Here is a 20,761-nt window from a genome sequence, read left to right as displayed (position 1 = left end):
GGGGCAGTGCTCTGACTCCCTCTGGTTAGCGATGAGGCAGTGCTCTGACTCCCTCTGGTTAGCGATGAGGCAGTGCTCTGACTCCCTCTGGTTAGCGATGAGGCAGTGCTCTGACTCCCTCTGGTTAGAGATGGGGCAGTGCTCTGACTCCCTCTGGTTAGCGATGGGGCAGTGCTCTGACTCCCTCTGGTTAGCGATGGGGCAGTGCTCTGACTCCCTCAGGTTAGCGATGGGGCAGTGCTCTGACTCCCTCTGGTTAGAGATGGGGCAGTGCTCTGACTCCCTCTGGTTAGCGATGAGGCAGTGCTCTGACTCCCTCTGGTTAGCGATAGGGCAGTGCTCTGACTACCTCTGGTTAGCGATGGGGCAGTGCTCTGACTCCCTCTGGTTAGCGATGGGGCAGTGCTCTGACTCCCTCTGGTTAGCAATGGGGCAGTGCTCTGACTCCCTCTGGTTAGCGATGGGGCAGTGCTCTGACTCCCTCTGGTTAGCTAGGGGCAGTGCTCTGACTCCCTCTAGTTAGCGATGGGGCAGTGCTCTGACTCCCTCTGGTTAGCGATGGGGCAGTGCTCTGACTCCCTCTGGTTAGCGATGGGGAAATGCTCTGACTCCCTTTGGTTTAGCGATGGGGCAGTGCTCTGACTCTCTCTGGTTAGCGATGAGGCAGTGCTCTGACTCCCTCTGGTTAGCGATGGGGCAGTGCTCTGACTCCCTCTGGTTAGCGATGAGGCAGTGCTCTGACTCCCTCTGGTTAGCGATGAGGCAGTGCTCTGACTCCCTCTGGTTAGCGATGAGGCAGTGCTCTGACTCCTTCTGGTTAGCTAGGGGCAATGCTCTGACTCCCTCTGGTTAGCGATGGGGAAATGCTCTGACTCCCTCTGGTTAGCGATGGGGCAGTGCTCTGACTCCCTCTGGTTAGCGATGGGGCAGTGCTCTGACTCCCTCTGGTTAGCGATGGGGCAGTGCTCTGACTCCCTCTGGTTAGCTAGGGGCAGTGCTCTGACTCCCTCTAGTTAGCGATGGGGCAGTGCTCTGACTCCCTCTGGTTAGCGATGGGGCAGTGCTCTGACTCCCTCTGGTTAGCGATGGGGAAATGCTCTGACTCCCTTTGGTTTAGCGATGGGGCAGTGCTCTGACTCTCTCTGGTTAGCGATGAGGCAGTGCTCTGACTCCCTCTGGTTAGCGATGGGGCAGTGCTCTGACTCCCTCTGGTTAGCGATGAGGCAGTGCTCTGACTCCCTCTGGTTAGCGATGAGGCAGTGCTCTGACTCCCTCTGGTTAGCGATGAGGCAGTGCTCTGACTCCTTCTGGTTAGCTAGGGGCAATGCTCTGACTCCCTCTGGTTAGCGATGGGGAAATGCTCTGACTCCCTCTGGTTAGCGATGGGGCAGTGCTCTGACTCCCTCTGGTTAGCGATGGGGCAGTGCTCTGACTCCCTCTGGTTAGCGATGGGGCAGTGCTCTGACTCCCTCTGGTTAGCGATGGGGCAGTGCTCTGACTCCCTCTGGTTAGCGATGGGGCAGTGCTCTGACTCCCTCTGGTTAGCGATAAATAGATACACAAAAGTGTTTGGATTTAGTGTAATGAATACACGATAATCATTCCAGAACAGCTTATCTCTCAGAAAGACAGCAATATCTTTCTTCAGGCATTATTTAGGGTCAGGTTCTATTTCCCCAATTGTAATGCTGGCTTACGGATGGCACAATCATTTACTCTATATTCTGATGCCTGTGAAATGTATGGCTGACGCAGATAAGGTCCCTGCTGCAAAGTCTCGCCTTGTGACTTGCTGCAAAGTGACAGTTTTGCAGTCTGGTCATTGTGGGGGGGGGGGGTGACGGCTGTGGAAATGTTTCCTCCTGCCTGAAGAAGATGAATGACATCATCTCGGCCTAGGCAAAGTCACTGGACAGGTCAAGGACAGTTTTTTTTTTTTTTCATGTTAAAAGGTAGAGCTTTTCTGACAACATATACTGCTGCTGCATATTGTGACATGCCTACAATTTATTGATGCAAACTTGTAAAATTACTGAAAAATCCACGTAACCTTTTATCATTACTTCCTAACCTATACAAACCCCTATCACTAATATAAAACCAATACTTTATACCTGCACACCCTGGATTAATCAAACAATCACTGTAACTCTTATTAGTGCAAAGTGAGCATAAAAAATGTGAAATAATAAAATGAGACAAAATTGATGTGAATCAAACTTAATATAACATAGTTATTACCAAAATAAATTGAGGCAGTGAGTAAAAAAAAAAAAAGTCCATCATTACCAAAGTGCTTCAAATGGTGACATATTTGAATATTCCAACTCCTCCAAGGAACTGTGTGCAGTAAAAGGTGATCTTCCACCACCGGTAAATGAAATACCTACTCACCAGAGGTATATTTATTTTTTTTAACGCATATTCAACCGATGAGGTCTCCGTCACACCAATAGATAATCTCTACTTGTGCCATCTTTGGTGTTGATGGACCTTTTTCCTATTTATATATTATTAGCACAGATTAAATTAGTGCTTGAGAGCACGGTTTATTTTATAGCAATATATTTTTTACCCTATCACTAATATAACTCCATATTTCCTTGAATTATTGATTTCAGAATATAAAAGTTCCTTAAGATTTTGATGTTGAAAACTACTTGTCCTTCTTTGATGAGACTACCAGACAGGAATTTATCTGGTATAGGAATATATCACCTGGGGTCATTTGGGATGTACAGAAACTTTTATCAGTTGTGGGTGGACTTATAGATTTTTTTCTTTCTCCCGTTCAGGAGTTATTTTTTCCCGAAATGAAAACTGGAAAGTGATGAGAAGATTTACCCTTTCAACATTACGAGATTTCGGGATGGGGAGGAAGACAATTGAAGACAGAATTCTGGAAGAAAGTGACTGTTTGGTGAAAAAAATCAGATCATTCAAAGGTCTTTTATTCTCAAATTCTGGATGACATTTGTGAATGAATGGCACTCTTGTAAAGGACATCTTATGAACATCTATGTTGTTAGTAACAAAGACTTAGGCCAACTTTCATAATGAAAAGATGATACCCACATATAATATATTACCAAATTTATTGGGACGCCGGCCTTTACACGCACATGAACTTAAATGGCATCCCAGTCTTAGTCCGTAGGGTTCAATATTGATTTGGCCCACCCTTTGCAGCTATAACAGCTTCAACTCTCCTGGGAAGGCTGTCCACAAGGTTTAGGAGTGTGTCTATTTTTGACCATTCTTCCAGAAGCGCATTTGTCAGGTTAGGTAGTGATGGGGACAAGAAGGCTTGCCTCGCATTCTCCACTGTAATTCATCCCAAAGGTGTCTTATCGGGTTGAGTTTAGGACTCTGTGCAGGCCAGTTAAGTTCCTTCATCCCAAACTCGCTCATCCATGTGCTTATGGACCTTGCCTTGTGCACTGGTCCAAGCCGTTTAGTGGAGGGGGAATTACAGTGTGGGGTTGTTTTTCAGTGGTTGGGCTTGGCCCCTTAGTTCCACTGAAGAGAACTCTTAGGGTGTCAGCATACTAAGATATTTTAGACAATTTCATGCTCCCATCTTAGACACCTGACAAGTCGCGCTCCATTCAGTGCAATCGAACTGTTCTAATTGGAGCAACTCAAGTCGCTCCAACTTAGAAAAAGGTTCCTGTACTACTTTGGGGGTGACTTGCATTGACTTCTATTAGAGAAGTCGTATGCAAGTCCCGCTGAAGTCGCGCTGCACGGGGCGACTTCAGAGTCGGCCGACTTTGAAGCCGCCCTAGTGTGAACCCAGTCTAAAGGTCAGTAGTGGGTAGGGCAGTGTACAGATGTCAGTAGTATGTAGGGCAGTGTACAGAGAGTTCAGTAGGATGTAGGGCAGTGTACAGAGGTCAGTAGTATGTAGGGCAGTGTATAGAGGTCAGTAGGATGTAGGGCAGTGTACAGAGGTCAGTAGTATGTAGGGCAGTGTACAGAGGTCAGTAGTATGTAGGGCAGTGTATAGAGGTCAGTAGGATGTAGGGCAGTGTACAGAGGTCAGTAGTATGTGGGGCAGTGTACAGAGGTCAGTAGTATGTAGGGCAGTGTACAGAGGTCAGTAGTATGTAGGGCAGTGTACAGAGGTCAGTAGGATGTAGGGCAGTGTACAGAGGTCAGTAGGATGTAGGACAGTGTACAGAGGTCAGTACGATGTAGAGCAGTGTAAAGATGTCAGTAGTATGTAGGGCAGTGTACAAAGGTCAGTAGTGGGTAGGGCAGTGTACAGAGGTCAGTAGTGGGTAGGGCAGTGTACAGAGAGGTCAGTAGGATGTAGGGCAGTGTACAGAGGTCAGTAGGATGTAGGACAGTGTACAGAGGTCAGTAGGATGTAGAGCAGTGTAAAGATATCAGTAGTATGTAGGGCAGTGTACAAAGGTCAGTAGTTGATAGGTTGTTTACAGAGGTCTGTAGTATGTAAAGCAGTGTACAGAGGTCAGTAATATGTAGGGCAATGTACAGAGGTCAGTAGTATGTAGGGCACTGTACAGAGGTCAGTAGTAGGCAGGGCAGTGTACAGAGATCAGTAGGGCAGATGACAAGAGTGAGCAAAAGAGAGACAAGCAAGGCAGAGAGCAGGACGTCTATAGGGCAAATGACAAGGGGTCAGCAGGGCAAAGGACAGGGGGTCAGCAAGACAGTTTAAAGGGGGGGTCATGAAGGCACAGTACAGACCGGTCAGGAGGGTACAGGGGAGTCCGGAGGGCATGGTACAGGGGGTCTGGAGGGCACGGTACAGGGAGGGGGTCTGGAAGGCACACTGCTGGGGGGTCTGAAGGGCATGCTACAGGGGGGTTCTGGAGGGCATTCTACAGGTGATTTCTGGAGGGCATGCTACAGGAGGGTTCTGGATTGCATGCTACAGGGGGGTTTTGGAGGGCATCCTACAGGGGGGTTCTGGAGGGCATGCTACAGGGGGGTTATGGAAGGCACAGAGTAGGAGGGTTTGGAGGCTTCGGTACAGGGAGGTCTGAAGGGCACAGTTCAGGGGGTCTGGAGGGCACAGTGCAGGGGGTCTGGAGGGCATGATGCAGGGTCTCTGGAGGACATGATACAGGGGGGGGGGCTGGAAGGCACAGCACAGGGGGGTCTGGAGGACACAGCGCAGAGGAGTTTGAGGCCTCAATACCGGGGGGTTAGGAGGGCACAGAGCAGGAGGATCTGGAGGGTATGGTACAGAGGGGTCTGGAGGGCACAGTGCAGGGGGGTCTGGAGGGCATAGTGCAGGGGGGTCTGGAGGCCACAGTGCAGGGGGGTCTGGAGGGCATGGTACATGGGGGCCTGGAGGGCAAAGGAGGGCATAGTACAGGGGAGTCTGGAGGGCTGCTGTTGCACAGCTACCTGTTCTGGTGCTCTCCTCCACCCGGTCCTCCTCTCTGGTCACATGGTGTTACCCACTTGAATGAACTGGAGAGGGCCAGCAGGTATCGGCGCACTGCACTCAGGGCTACAAGAGCCCAAACTAGCTGACAGCGAATCCTAGGCGGAGGCATTCCCCACCCCACAGCCTCACATGAAAGTGGCGTGCTGCAGGGCAGGGAATGCCTGTGTCTAGAACTGGCTATGCTTCCCAGCTAGGGATCTCAAAAAGCAGCCGGCTAGAGATCTCAGACGCTGCTCTTCCAATCAGCGTGGGGAGGAAGAGCAGGAGCACTTGCAGGTTGGCAGGAACTACCTGTCATCTGCCAACGGTCAACAGGTAGATCGCTATTCATGGGCTGCTAACTCTGGTGTACAGTATTATTATTGATCACTGTATTAGAGTCACTAGTGAAGTCAGTGTCCCTCCCAGCCAGTGTCTGTTAGCGCCAGATTGCCTGCCACACTATTGCAGTACCACTAAAATTCGCTGATCACCACCATTACTGGTATAGCGTCTATAGCTGCATAAATTCCAGTATATATACCACACTTTGTAGACAGCATAAATTTCACACAAACTAATTAATATATACTTATCGGGATTTTTTTTTTACCAAAGACTTGTAGCAGAATATATTTTGGCCTAAATTTATGAAGAAATGTGATTTTACTGGATATCTTTTATAACAAAAAGTAGAAAATAACTTTTTTGTTTAGAATTTTTGGTCTTTATTCGTTATCAAATACCACCAAAAAGAAAGTTGGGTTCAGTGTTGAAGGACCGTGTAATTGTCAATTAAAGTAACACAGTGCTGAATATCAACAAATGCCCTGGTCATGAAGGGGGTAAAATCTTCTAGAGGTCAAGTGGTTAATATTAATTTTCTTTCCCTCTGTATTGTAGGTGAAGCTTTTGATAATAAAATGATCATAAATGCTGCAGCAGCCAACATAATTGTTTCCATATTGCTGAGCCATCGGTTTGATTATGAAGATCCGACACTTTTGAGGCTTTTGAAAATAGTCAATGAAAATACCCACATCATTGGTAGCCCAGCCGCAATGGTAAGCTAATAAGCCAATGAATGTTGCTATTATTGCGGCCTATTATGGTCAGACATGCAGATGTAACTGCTTCCTTTGAACCAACCTTTTTAACCACTTCTGGACCGAGCCTTTTTCTGACACTTGTTGTTTACAAGTTAAAATCATTTTTTTTTTTTTGCTAAAAAATTACTTAGAACCCCCAACCATTATATATATATATATTTTTTTAGCAGAGACCCCAGAGAATAAAATGGAGATCGTTGCAATATTTCTTATCACACCGTATTTGCGTAGCGGTCTTGCAAACGCAATATTTTTTTGCAAAAAAATTGCTTTTTTGAATTAAAAAATAAGAAAACAGTAAAGCTAGCCCAATTTTTTTTTTCTATAATGTGAAAGATAATATTGCACCGAGTAAATAGATACCCAACATGTCATGCTTTAAATTTGCGCAGGCTCGTGGAATGGTGACAAACTTGGTACTTAAAAATCCCCATAGGCAACATTTTAAAAATTTCTACAGGTTTAGAGTTACAGAGAAGGTCTAGGGCTCAAATGATTGCTCTCACTCTAATGATCGCGGCGATACCTCACATGTGTGGTTTGAACACCATTTACATATGTGGGCGAGTGAGCTAACGGGGACGAGGTGCTTTAATTTTTTTTTTCTATTTATTTTATCTTTTATTTTTATATTTACACTGTTTAAAAAAAATGCAGGGATGAAAACATCCCTTGTAATAAAAAAAAAAGCTCTTTAACAACTTGTCGACCGCCTCCTGTATGTTTACTGCGGCACGCAGCCGCTTACAGGCCTCTGTTTAATATATATATATATATATATATATATATATATATATATATACAGTGCCTTGCGAAAGTATTCGGCCCCCTTAAACTTTGCGACCTTTTGCCAGATTTCAGGGTTCAAACATAAAGACATAAAACTGTAATTTTTTGTGAAGAATCAACAAGTGGGACACAATCATGAAGTGGAACGAAATTTATTGAATATTTCAAACTTTGTTAACAAATAAAAAACTGAAAAATTGGGCGTGCAAAATTATTCAGCCCCTTTACTTTCAGTGCAGCAAACGCTCTCCAGAAGTTCAGTGAGGATCTCTGAATGATCCAATGTTGACCTAAATGACTAATGATGATAAATAGAATCCACCTGTGTGTAATCAAGTCTCCGTATAAATGCACCTGCACTGTGATAGTCTCAGCGGTCCGTTTAAAGTGCAGAGAGCATCATGAAGAACAAGGAACACACCAGGCAGGTCCGAGATACTGTTGTGGAGAAGTTTAAAGTCGGATTTGGATACAAAAAGATTTCCCAAGCTTTAAACATCCCAAGGAGCACTGTGCAAGCGATAATATTGAAATGGAAGGAGTATCAGACCACTGCAAATCTACGAAGACCTGGCCGTCCCTCTAAACTTTCAGCTCATACATGGAGAAGACAGATCAGAGATGCAGCCAAGAGGCCCATGATCACTCTGGATGAACTGCAGAGATCTACAGCTAAGGTGGGAGACTCTGTCCATAGGACAACAATCAGTCGTATACTGCACAAATCTGGCCTTTATGGAAGAGTGACAAGAAGAAAGCCATTTCTTAAAGATATCCATAAAAAGTGTCATTTAAAGTTTGTCACAAGCCACCTGGGAGACACACCAAACATGTGGAAGAAGGTGCTCTGGTCAGATGAAACCAAAATCAAACTTTTTGGCAACAATGCAAAACGTTATGTTTGGCGTAAAAGCAACACAGCTCATCACCCTGAACACACCATCCCCACTGTCAAACATGGTGGTGGCAGCATCATGGTTTGGGCCTGCTTTTCTTCAGCAGGGACAGGGAAGATGGTTAAAATTGATGGGAAGATGGATGGAGCCAAATACAGGACCATTCTGGAAGAAAACCTGATGGAGTCTGCAAAAGACCAGAGACTGGGATGGAGATTTGTCTTCCAACAAGACAATGATCCAAAACATGAAGCAAAATCTACAATGGAATGGTTCACAAATAAACATATCCAGGTGTTAGAATGGCCAAGTCAAAGTCCAGACCTGAATCCAATCGAGAATCTGTGGAAAGAACTGAAAACTGCTGTTCACAAACGCTCTCCATCCAACCTCACTGAGCTCTCGCGTAGTTTTGCAAGGAGGAATGGGCAAAAATTTCAGTCTTTTGATGTGCAAAACTGATAGAGACATACCCCAAGCGACTTACAGCTGTAATCGCAGCAAAAGGTGGCGCTACAAAGTATTAACTTAAGGGGGCTGAATAATTTTGCACGCCCAATTTTTCAGTTTTTTATTTGTTAAAAAAGTTTGAAATATCCAATAAATTTCGTTCCACTTCATGATTGTGTCCCACTTGTTGTTGATTCTTCAAAAAAAATTACAGTTTTATATCTTTATGTTTGAAGCCTGAAATGTGGCAAAAGGTCGCAAAGTTCAAGGGGGCCGAATACTTTCGCAAGGCACTGTATATATCCACACACTATATTACCAAAAGTATTGGGACACCTGCCTTTGCACGCCCATGAACTTTAATGGCATCCCAGTCTTAGTCCGTAGGGTTCAATATTGAGTTGGCCCACACTTTGCAGCTATAACAGATTCAACTCTTCTGGGAAGGCTGTCCACAAGGTTTAGGAGTGCATCTATGTGAATGTTTGACCATTCTTCCAGAAACGCATTTGGGAGGTCAGGTATGATGTTGGACGAGAAGGCCTGGCTCTCAGTCTCCTCTCTAATTCATCCCAAATGTCTTCAATTGAGTTGAGGTCAGGACTCTGTGCAGACCAGTCAAGTTCCTCCACCCCAAACTCACTTATCCATGGCTTTATGGACCTTGCTTTGTGAACTGGTCCAAATCATTTAGTGGAGAGAGTATTATGGTGTGGGGTTGTTTTTTAGGGGTTGGGCTTGCCCCCTTAATTCTAGTGAAGGGAACTCTTAAGTCATCAGCATACCAAGAAATTTTGGAAAAATTCATGCTCCCAACTTTGTGGGAACAGTTTGGGGATGGCTCTTTTCTTTTTCCAACATGATTGCACACCAGTGCACAAAGCAAGGTCCTTAAAGACACGGATGAGCGAGTTTGGGGTGGAGGAACTTGACTGGCCTGCACAGAGTCCTGACTTCAACCAGACAGAACACCTTTTGGATGAATTAGAGTGCAGACTGCAAGCCAGGCTTTCTCTCCAACTCAAGGGTTTTCATACATGGGACCAGATAAACATAGTTAGAGCATCAACATCTCCATTAATCATGAAATGACAGGGGCAACACGACTTGCTGGGGCGACCTGTGAAGTCACGGTGCACAGAGTGCACCGCGACCTCGGTGCGACTTGCACGGACTTCATATAATTGAAGTCAATGCAAGTCGCCTCCAGGTTGCCCCAAAGTAGTACAGGACCCTTTTTCTAAGTCGGAGCGACTTGTGTCGCTCTTATTAGAACGGTTCCTGTACTATTCAATGGCGGGTGACCGACCGCGACTTGTCAGGCGACCAAGTTGCTTGACAAGTCGCGCTAGTGTGAATGGAGTCTTAGGGTGCTCAAAAACAATAACAAAAAAAGAGAAAACAACAAAAAATGATACTATTGTATATTAAACATGTACAAATGTAATTTATACAAAAATATAAAAACATCAAGTAAAAACACTTTAGTGTGTATTTACTTTGGTTTCCGACCAGTTTAGCCATATCGGCTTCTTCAGAGAAAACGTAGATATTAATCTAGCTGTGGCATGGAACATGAACTGACTGCCTATGCAGGGTGTGTGAATCTGCTCCTGAGGGTCAATGGCACCGACTGGGTATGACAGAACAATTCCACCTTAATGGGTCTCCCGCAGGGGGGATATATGGCCAATGGGGTAAAAGTTAAGCACATATCACATAATGATCCAACCCCATAGACAGACACATCCTCTTGAATCCTTCAGGAACTTTGGCTATCTCTAGGACAAAGTAATTATTCCGACCCTCGGTGCTTAGCAAAAGGAGCCTCAGTTATGTCTATTTAAATGGTACTTCCCCTCCAACATCAGTGCCTGACTTCACAAATGCGCTTCTGGAAGAATGGTCAAACATTCCCATAGACACTCCTAAACCTTGTGGGCAGCCTTCCCAGAAGAGTTGAAGCTGTTATAGCTGCAAAGGGTGGGCCAACTCAATATTGAAGCCTACGGGCTAAGACTGCGATGCCATTAAAGTTCATGTGTGTGTAAAGGCAGGTGTCCCAATACTTCTGGTAATATAGTGTATATAATGTTTGGGGGTTCTAAGTAGTTTTCTAACAAAAAAAAAAATTTGGATTTTTTACGTGTAGGAAGGGAATGTCAGAATTGGCCCGGACTGGAACTGATTATTAATATACAGCAATAAAAGTCACATAATCGTTTGTTTAGTGCAGGCAGTTTGACGTGTGTTAGCAATTACACATTCATGCTTAAATGTCTAAATATACAGTATGTTATTGTTTCTAAGTTGCTTTTATTTTTTTGGGGAAGTTGTATAATGCATTTCCATCACTGATCCGCTGGTTGCCTGGAACACACAAAACGGTCGCAAAAAACGTGGATATAATGCATACATTTGTTAGGGAAACCTTTACAACCCAAAGGAAACAACTGGACGTCAATGACCAGAGGAACCTTGTCGATGCATTCCTGGTGAAACAGCAAGAGGTAAGGCAATAGATTTAGAAAAGAGAAGAAGCCACTAATACAAAGATATTACACCAATATTGCTGAATAAAATAATTACTTAATACTTTAGTTTACTGTTTACTAAGGTAAACTTCATATTTGTCAGAAAATGTATAAAAATATATAACTGCTACACGGGCCCTTTTGGAAGCTGGAGTTGGGATGGGTTAACCACTTTACCACCGGAGGATTTTTCCTGCTAAAAGACCAGGGGTTTTGCGATTTTTTACTGCGTGACTTTAACGGACAATTGCGCGGTCGTGCGACGCTGTACCTAAACGAATTTCACGTCCTTTTTTTCCCACAAACAGAGCTTTCTTTTGGTGGTATTTGATCACCTGTGCGATTTTTTGATCACGCGCTATAAACAAAAAAAGAGCGTAATTTTTGCAAAAACAACAATATTTTTCACTTTTTTTTATATGAAATTCCCCCCCCCCCCAAAAAAATGTAAAAATCAAAATTTTTTAACATTTTCGGCCAATTTGTTTTACGCTACCTATGTTTGGTAAAAAAAATTGCAAAAAGCGTATTTTGATTGGTTTGCGCAAAAGTTATCGCGTTTACTAACAAAGGGAAAGATTTTTGTCATTTTTGGTGTTTTTTTTTTAACGCGTAATGGCAGCGATCTGCGATTTTTTTTGCGGTACTGTGACATTGCGGCGGACAGATCGGACCCTTGACTGACATTTTTGACACTTTTGGGGGTACCAGTGACATTACTGCAGTAATCAGTGCTATATATATGCACTGTTACTGCAAAAATGACACTGGCAGGGAAGGGGTTAACAGTATTGGACAGGGAGGGGTTAAGTGTGTCCTAGGGGCGTGATTCTAACTGTGCAGGGACAGGTCTACTAGTGTAAAAACAAAGATCAACAGTTCTACATAGTAGAACTGTCTGATCTTCACTTTTACACAGGGAGAACTGACAGGCGGCTTGTTTACATAACCCGCTCTGTCTTTCTCCCGCTGTACCGGCGATCGTAGTGTGACCGGCGGACATCGGGTCCGCTAGTCACACTCCCGCACTCTTCCGTGAACGAGCCGAGGCGGGCGCGCGCCTCAGCGGGCGCGCGCGCGCCCGCTATTGGCTCTAGAAGGAGTGACAGGCGACAGTCACTCTGCCTGGCCGGGGCCGACTGCCGCAGTAAATATACTGTGCGCAGTTGGCAACCGGTTAATATCAGATACATTTATAGAAATAACAATGGCCACATAGCCTCTATCATAAAGTTTACAAAACTCAATTTTTCAGGAGAAGCCCAGTCATGAGTTATTTTTCACCAATGAAAACCTAACAGCACTTGTAACCGATCTCTTTTCTGCTGGGATGGAGACAACCTCGACCACACTTCGCTGGGGAATTCTGTTGATGATAATTTACCCAGACATCCAAAGTAAGAGAGAAGCAAAATCTTGTACAGTCTTCATAAATGACCATGCAGCTGTGTTTTTGGTCTAACATCTATCTAAAAATACTGTTGATTACTGTTTACATTCCCCATGCTTGGACCATATTTATGATGGTAAATTCCTATAGTGACTTATACCTACTAACAGATGCAGCGTCAGACATTGGAGTTACCCTCCATTACCTGAACTAAAGCTGAGAAATGTATTACAGAACAAACCAATCAGAGACTGCATCATTTTGGAAAGGTTTCTATTTGCCCAAATCTTTAAATGACCTAGCAGTCGGTTTTTGAGATGCCTGGAGGTACAGATTTTCATTGATACAAGTTGAATCAGCTAATCTCATTGAAATGAGAAGGACCACAGCTTTCAATAAGACAGGCAAAAACTCATTATCCATACATGGATTCAGGAATCTCCATTGACGGCTATTGTGTTTAGCAGCCAATAGAGTAGTGCTTCTGAACAGTGATTGTTTACCCAAGCGTTTTAAAGCCACCCACAGCTTGCAGGGCCACCCTTGGCTTGAATTGCAACCGATTTCAATCCAAATGTCACTTTTGCTGTAGTACAGTGGTGATCGAAAGTTTGGGCACCCCAGGTAAAAATTAGTATTAATGTGCATAAAGAAGCCAAGGAAAGATGGAAAAATCTCTATAAGGCCTTAAATTACAGATTAGACATTCTTATAATATGTCAACAAAAGTTAGATTTTATTTCCGTCATTGACACTTTCAAAATTGCAGAAAACAAAAAAAATGGTGTCTGCAAAAGTTTGGGCACCCTGCAGAATTTATAGCATGCACTGCCCCCTTTGCAAGGCTGAGACCTGCCAGTGTCATGGATTGTTCTCAATCATTGTCTGGGAAGACCAGGTGATGTTAATCTCAAAGGTTTTAAATGCCCAGACTCATCTGATCTTGCCCCAACAATCAGCACCATGGGATCTTCTAAGCAGTTGTCTAGAAAACTGAAACTGAAAATAGTTGACGCTCACAAAGCTGGAGAAGGCAATAAGAAGATAGCAAAGCATTTTCAGATGTCAATATTCTCTGTTCGGAATGTAATTTAGAAAAAGCAGTCATCAGGAACAGTGGAAGTTAAAGCAAGATCTGGAAGACCAAGAAAAATATCAGACAGAACAGCTCGCAGGATTGTGAGAAAAACAATTCAAAACCCACGTTTGACTGCACGATCCCTCCAGAAAGATCTGGCAGACACTGGAGTTGTGGTACACTATCCCACTATAAAGAGATACTTGTACAAATATGGTCTTCATGGAAGAGTCATCAGAAGAAAACCTCTCCTACATCCTCACCACAAAAATCAGAGTTTGAACTTTGCAAATGAACATAGACAAGCCTGATACATTTTGGAAACAAGTTCTGTGGACCGATGAGGTTAAAATTGAACTTTTTGGCCGGAATGAGCAAAGGTACTTTTGGAGAAGAAGGAGCACAGAATTTAATGAAAAGAACCTCTGTCCAACTGTTAAGCATGGGGGTGGATCAATCATGCTTTGGGGTTGTATTGCAGCCAGTGGCACAGGGAACATCTCACGAGTAGAAGGAAAAATGGATTCAATAAAATTTCAGCAAATTTTGGATGGTAACTTGATGCCATCTGTGAAAAAGCTGAAATTAAATAGAGGATGGCTTCTACAAATGGATAATGATCCTAAACACCTTATATGAGCACGTGGAGATCATCAGGATTGTGTTCTCACTTATGGTGTTGGAATCCTCTTGCATTCATTTCTGAACTTCAGCATCTGGCTTCACGGACTTTATGGACTTTGTTTAGTCTATGCTTTTTCTTCCATTTATTTGTCATTGTGGCGCTGTACTTTATTACATACACATACACCTCGAAATCCACGGGGGATTACATCAAGAGGCGTAAACTGAAGGTTTTGCCATGGCCTTCACAATCTCCTCACCTCAACATAATTGAAAATCTATGGATAGACCTTAAAAGAGCAGTGTGTGACAGACAGCCCAGAAATCTCAAAGAACTGGAAGACTTTCGTAAGGAAGAATGGGCAAAGATACCTAACAAGAATTGAAAGACTCTTGGCTGGATATAAAAAGCGTTTACAAGCTGTGATACTTGCCAAAGGGGGCAGTACAAGATATTAACTCTGCAGAGTGCCCAAACTTTTGCAGACACCATTTTTTTGTTTTCTGTAATTTTGAAAGTGTAAATGATGGAAATAAAATCTAACTTTTGTTGACATATTATAAGAATGTCTAATCTGTAATTTGATGACTTTTGGAGATTTTTCCATCTTTCCTTGCCTTCTTTATGCACATTAATACAAATTTTTACCTGGGGTGCCCAAACTTTTGATCACCACTGCACATCCTACAGGTGTGCTACTTCATGTGCAAGATGGTATGCCCTAAGCATATTATTTTTTATTTTTATTTTTATTATTGCATTTTAATTCCTACTAAAAGACCTGTTCCCTAATGAATGGCATTTTTTATTTTTAGGACTTGATAAAACACAGTGGATCAAAACCAGCAGATGACATGGCTCCCCAAATCATCACAGACTGTGGAAAATTTAGCATTTCATTTGGAAATCAAGGTCCCAGAGTCTGGAGGAAGAGTGGAGAGGCACAGAATCCAAGTTGCATGAGGTCCACTGTGAAGTTTCCGCAGTCAGTGATGATTTGGGGAGCCATGTCATCTGCTGGAGTTGGTCCTCTGTGTTTTATCAAGTCCAAAGTCAGCGCAGTCCTCTACCGGGAAATTCTAGAGCACTTCATGCTTCCCTCTGCTGACCAGCTTTATGGAGATGCTGATTTCATTTTCCAGCAGGACTTGGCACCTTCCCACACTGCCAAAACTACCAATACCTGGTTTAATGATCATGGTATCACTGTGCTTGATGGGCAAGCAAAGTTGCCTTATCTAAACTCCATAGAGAATCTGTGGGGTATTGTCAAGAAGAAGATGAGAGACACCAGACCCAACAATGCAGACGAGCTGAAGGCTGCTATCAAAGAAACCTGGGCTTCTATAACACCTCAGCAGTGCCACAGGCTGATCGCCTCCATGCCACATTGATGCAGTAATTCACGCAAAAGCAGCCCTGACCAAGTATTAAGTGCATACTATACTGTACATGGAATGCTTTTCAGTAAGCCAATATTTCTGTATTAAATCTTTTTTTTTGGTCTTATGTAATATTCTAATTTTTGAGATACTGAATTTTGGGTTGTCACTAGCTGTAAGCTATAATCATCAAAACTGAAATATATCACTCTGTGTGTAACAAATCTATACAAAATACATGAGTTTCACTTTTTGAATTGAATTACTGAAATATATTAACTTTTTGATGATATTCTAATTTTAATGGATGCACCTGTATATACAGTATCTCACAAAAGTGTGTACACCCCTCACATTTTTGTAAAAGTTTTATTATATCTTTTCATGTGACAACACTGAAGAAATGATACTTTGCTACAATGTAAAGTAGTGAGTGTACAGCTTGTATAACAGTGTAAATTTGCCGTCCCCTCAAAATAACTCAACACACAGCCATTAATGTCTAAACCGCTGGCAACAAAAGTGAGTACACCCCTAAGTAAAAATTAAAAAATTGGGCCCAAAGTGTAAATTTTTTGTGTGGACACCATTATTTTCCTCTTCCCCTCCTCCATGACGACATCACAGAGTTGGTGGATGTTAGAGACCTTGCACTCCTCCACCTTTTGAGGATGCCCCACAGATGCTCAATAGGGTTTAGATCTGGAGACATGCTTGGCCAGTCCATCACCTTTACCCTCAGCTTCTATAGCAAGGCAGTGGTCGTCTTGGAGGTGTGTTTGGGGTCGTTATCATGTTGGAATACTGCCCGGTGGCCCAGTCTCTGAAGGGAGGGGATCATTATCTGCTTCAGTATGTCACAGTACATGTTGGCATTTATGGTTCCCTCAATGAACTGTAGCTCCCCAGTGCCGGCAGCACTATGCCGCCCAGGACCATGACACTCCCACCACCATGTTTGACTGTAGGCAAGACACACTTGTCTTTGTACTCCTCACCTGGTTGCCGCTCCACACGCTTGACACCATCTGAACCAAATATGTTTATCTTGGTCTCATCAGACCACAGGCTATGGTTCCAGTAATCCATGCCCTTAGTCTGCTTGTCTTCAGCAACCTGTTTGCAGGCTTTCTTGTGCATCATCTTTAGAAGAGGCTTCCTTCTGGGATGACAGCCATGCAGACCAATGTGATGCAATGTGTGGCATATGGTCTGAGCACTGACAGGCTGACCCCCCACCCCATTCAACCTCTGCAGCAATGCTAGCAGCACTCATACGTGTATTTCCCAAAGAAAACCTCTGGATATGATGCTGAGAACATGCACTCAACTTCTTTGGTCGACTTTGGCAACCTTTTCCTGAGTGGAAACTGTCCTGTTAAACCGCTGGATGGTCTTGGCCACCGTGCTGCAGCTTAGATTCAGGGTCTTGGCAATCTTCTTATAGCCTAGGCCATCTTTATGTAGAGCAACAATTATTTTTTTCAGATCCTCAGAGAGTTCTTTGCCATGAAGTGCCATGTTGAACTTCCAGTGACCAGTATGAGACAGTGAGAGCGATAACACCAGATTTAACACACCTGTTCCCCATTCACACCTGAGACCTTGTAACACTAACGATTCATATGTCATCGGGGAGGGAAAATGGCTAATTGGGCCCAATTTGGACATTTTCACTTAGACCTTAATGGCTGTGTGTTGAGATATTTTGAGGGGGCAGTAAATTTACACAGTTATACAAGCTGTACACTTACTACTTTACATTGTAGCAAAGTGTAATTTCTTTAGTGTTGTCACATGAAAAGATATAATAAAATATTTTACAAAAATGTGAAAGGTGTACTCACTTTAATGAGATGCTGTATATATATAAATATATATATATATATATATATATATATATATATATATATATATATATATATATATAAAATAATATACAGATTTTTTTTTTTAATTAGGGAAAGTTCAATGTGAGATTGAAAAAGTGATTGGATCATCTGCGCCACATGCTGGTCACCGTAAGGACATGCCATACACAGATGCTGTTATTCACGAAATTCAAAGATTCGGAAATATTGTTCCAACCAATCTCCCACATGCTACTACTCAAGATGTCAACTTCAGGGGTTACTTTCTTCCAAAAGTAAGCAGAAAATATTTTGTGCCCCATTATTTAATTCTTCACAGGAAATGGAATAAAGATACTGCAAGCTTTGAGCCAGGATCTCTGGGGCTGTATACATGCATCAAATATGTAGGTTGGAACTAGGATTATGATGTGAGCAATGATGACTAGAGGATGGTGGACTGTACTAGACAAATGGTATGCCTGGTATGTGGGTCGGTTTACCTAAAGTGGAACTTTAGTCAAAAAATTAAAGTGGATGTAAACCACATTCATGAAATCTGACCTGGGCACAAATATCTGTAATGTTTACCTATCTCTCCCCAAAGCCCTAAGTCCCATGTCTTCCTGCTGCTCCATTTCTCTGGTATTAGCATGATAACTTCTGACAAGTTCTCTGACACAGGAGATAAAAGCAGCTGAACATTTGTATTGGGGTGGGAGCATAGAGATAGATTAGCAGATAGCTTGTCTATTCACAGCACAGCTCTGCAAGTGTCTTTGTTTCTCTACCTATGTGGAGGGGGGGGGTGTGCCTTTCCTCCAATCAGCTCACACACAGTGGTATGCCTAGACTCCCCTCCCACTGCTGAAACAGGAAGAAAAATTTGTAACATGATATGCACTTTCTAGAGAGTTTAGAAAGCTGAAGACAGTAGATATATATGAAAAGCTTATGTAGGGAGTTTTGTCTCATCTCTGTGTATCATCTGAGGCTGTTCAGGTATATGTGATGGTTTACATCCACTTTAAGTCTTGCTAGATGACTTCAGGCTGACCCCTTTTCAAAGTATGACTATCTAAAATATTAAAAATAAGTGCCTATACTGTTGAAAATCCAGTAATATGCTGTCTCACCCTACTCTGCACATGCTCAGTTGCTCTCTATTTTTAGGCACCCTGGCAAATTTGTAGAGGCCAATCTTCTGACAGCCGAAAGATTTACTGCTGTTCAGGTGCTCTGGGCTTCAGCAAAATGGCAACCTCTGGCAAGAAGAAACAGGAGCAAAGCTGAAGGCAATTTGCAGCACACACTAATTCTGGTAGCATAATTATTAATCTGGAATGTATGTTACTTGCTGAGTTGCTGAAGAACATTCTTTTTATCAAGAGTGAAGGAGCTCCATGGAGGTAGTGCATTAAAGCGGCCTCCACAGCCACACGGGACGTGATCCAAACGCCGGAGCCATAGCACTCACCCCGCGTACTGCCACCACCATGACCAAGAGAATGAATATCTGCTCGGGGCCACAGAAATGAACAGATTTCTATCTGTCCTCTTCCTCTGCCCACGACCGTCAAAGATGTCGCCGGCTCCTGCTACGGCGCCATGGCTCCAGCCCGCTCTACAGACTGACAGCATGAGACCTCTCTCACCATGGCAATCCCAGGGTGAGTTGACCCCTCCAGACAGCCCCACCACATGCAGCCCAGCCAAAAGTAAAAAAAGCAAGCAGGGAGAACAGAAAGCTCCCCCACTCTTTGCTTCCTGCCTGGGCTCTGCCTGTACTCCCTCCACACCATCACTAGAAGATTTTTCAGCATCATCTCAGCCTGTCTCCCTAATTGATTTAAAGGACATGCTCATATCCCTGCGTAGCTCTCTACACACTGACGCGTCCAGAATGCTCTCAGTGGTCCCCACAGCAATCCAAGACTTCTCTCTCAGGGTGTCCCAAGCAGAAGATAAAATTGGTGATGTATGCCACGCACAAAATGACCTGATTGATCCCTTTAATAAACATGATACAGAAATTCAAAAAATTAACTCCAAACTTGTTGGCCTTAAGGATCGAGATGCAATAATATCAAATTCAGAGGGATCCTAGAAACTGTAACTGAACCCCTGTCTGAACTGTTACCTAAAGCTGGGAATATGGATCTCATAATTGATAGGGCTCAAGTCACCACATTTCCAAACCGCCCTTTTTACCTGATACATTTCCAAGAGACGTCCTGGCCAGGATTCACTTTTTTCATATTAAAGAAAAAGTGATGAAAGCAGCAGGAGCTAACCCTGCACTATCTGAAAAATTCTCTGGAATTACTTTGTACACAGATTTGTCTGCAGCCACCATTTGCACCAGGAAGCAATTCCTCACACTGACGAAGGCACTCCGCAACCACAGTGTACACTATCAGTGGGGTCGTCTTACCAAACTATTGATTGCGAAACAACACAATATACAGTGTACTCTCTGGAGAAAGGCCTCAAGCTGCTGAAAGATTGGAAGATCCTACAACCTGATGCTACAATTCCTGACAAATCTCCACTGCCCAACTGACAATGGACTCCTGGGAACTTGTCTTGCTCATTCCCATATGAAGCTACGGTAATGAACTACTCGTGTTCTCCTTCCTAGGTCTACTGACACCAAGTCAACTTTTCCTGTTTGTGTTCCTTTGTTTTCTTCCTAACATCTTGCCCCCACTGCATTGCAACAGTTAAGTTGCACATGTTTTCTGGACTTTTTTCCAAGAATTGTTTTTACAGGTTTTTTTTTGTATGTTCTTTCACTGGTTCTTCAGAACTTTAATCTCTGGTTTTATGCAACACATGTGAACCTGACACCTTCATCACAGAAGCAAACCCTACAGCAGTGGTCCTCAACTCCGGTCCTCAGGACCCACTAACAGGCCAGATTTTAAGTATTACCTTGGGGAGATGCAGACTAGAGTACTGCAATCACTGAGCAGCAAATTATATCACCTGGGATGTATTTCAGTTATCTTGCAAACCTGGCCTGTTAGTGGGCCCTGAGGACCAGGGTTGAGGACCACTGCCCTACAGGTACAGCTGCAAAGTGAATTCTCATTTGAAACCCTTATCAAAAGACACTTCCAAGATGACACAATAATACCACATATGCTTTATAGGAGGAGCGACAAGATAATTAGCTGGTTGTTATTTTCTCATGGTTCTTAAATTTATTTCATTCAATGTACGCAGACTTAATAGTCCCCTTAAACAGAAGG

The 20,761-nt window shown here is 43.4% G+C and overlaps 1 protein-coding gene across 1 annotated transcript in view; it reads left to right on the top strand.

Moving 5' to 3' along the window:
• LOC309550374 (uncharacterized protein) overlaps window positions 1-20,761 on the top strand; it is a gene marked incomplete at its 3' end in the record, with an annotated part of 214,372 nt that overhangs the window by 183,902 nt on the left and 9,709 nt on the right. Inside the window, exons 13-17 of the mRNA XM_082250769.1 lie at window positions 2,796-2,945; window positions 6,308-6,468; window positions 10,982-11,158; window positions 12,438-12,579; window positions 17,619-17,803. Coding sequence (XP_082106895.1) covers window positions 2,796-2,945; window positions 6,308-6,468; window positions 10,982-11,158; window positions 12,438-12,579; window positions 17,619-17,803 — 815 coding nt within the window. The remainder of the gene's footprint in view (window positions 1-2,795; window positions 2,946-6,307; window positions 6,469-10,981; window positions 11,159-12,437; window positions 12,580-17,618; window positions 17,804-20,761) is intronic.

Source organism: Pelophylax lessonae (assembly GCF_965119305.1).
Source record: "Pelophylax lessonae genome assembly, chromosome: 3".
In the NCBI taxonomy this organism is placed as follows: Eukaryota; Metazoa; Chordata; class Amphibia; order Anura; family Ranidae; genus Pelophylax; species Pelophylax lessonae.
The sequence above is the reverse complement of the archived record's forward strand: the minus strand, read 5'-3'. Positions and strand labels throughout refer to the sequence as shown.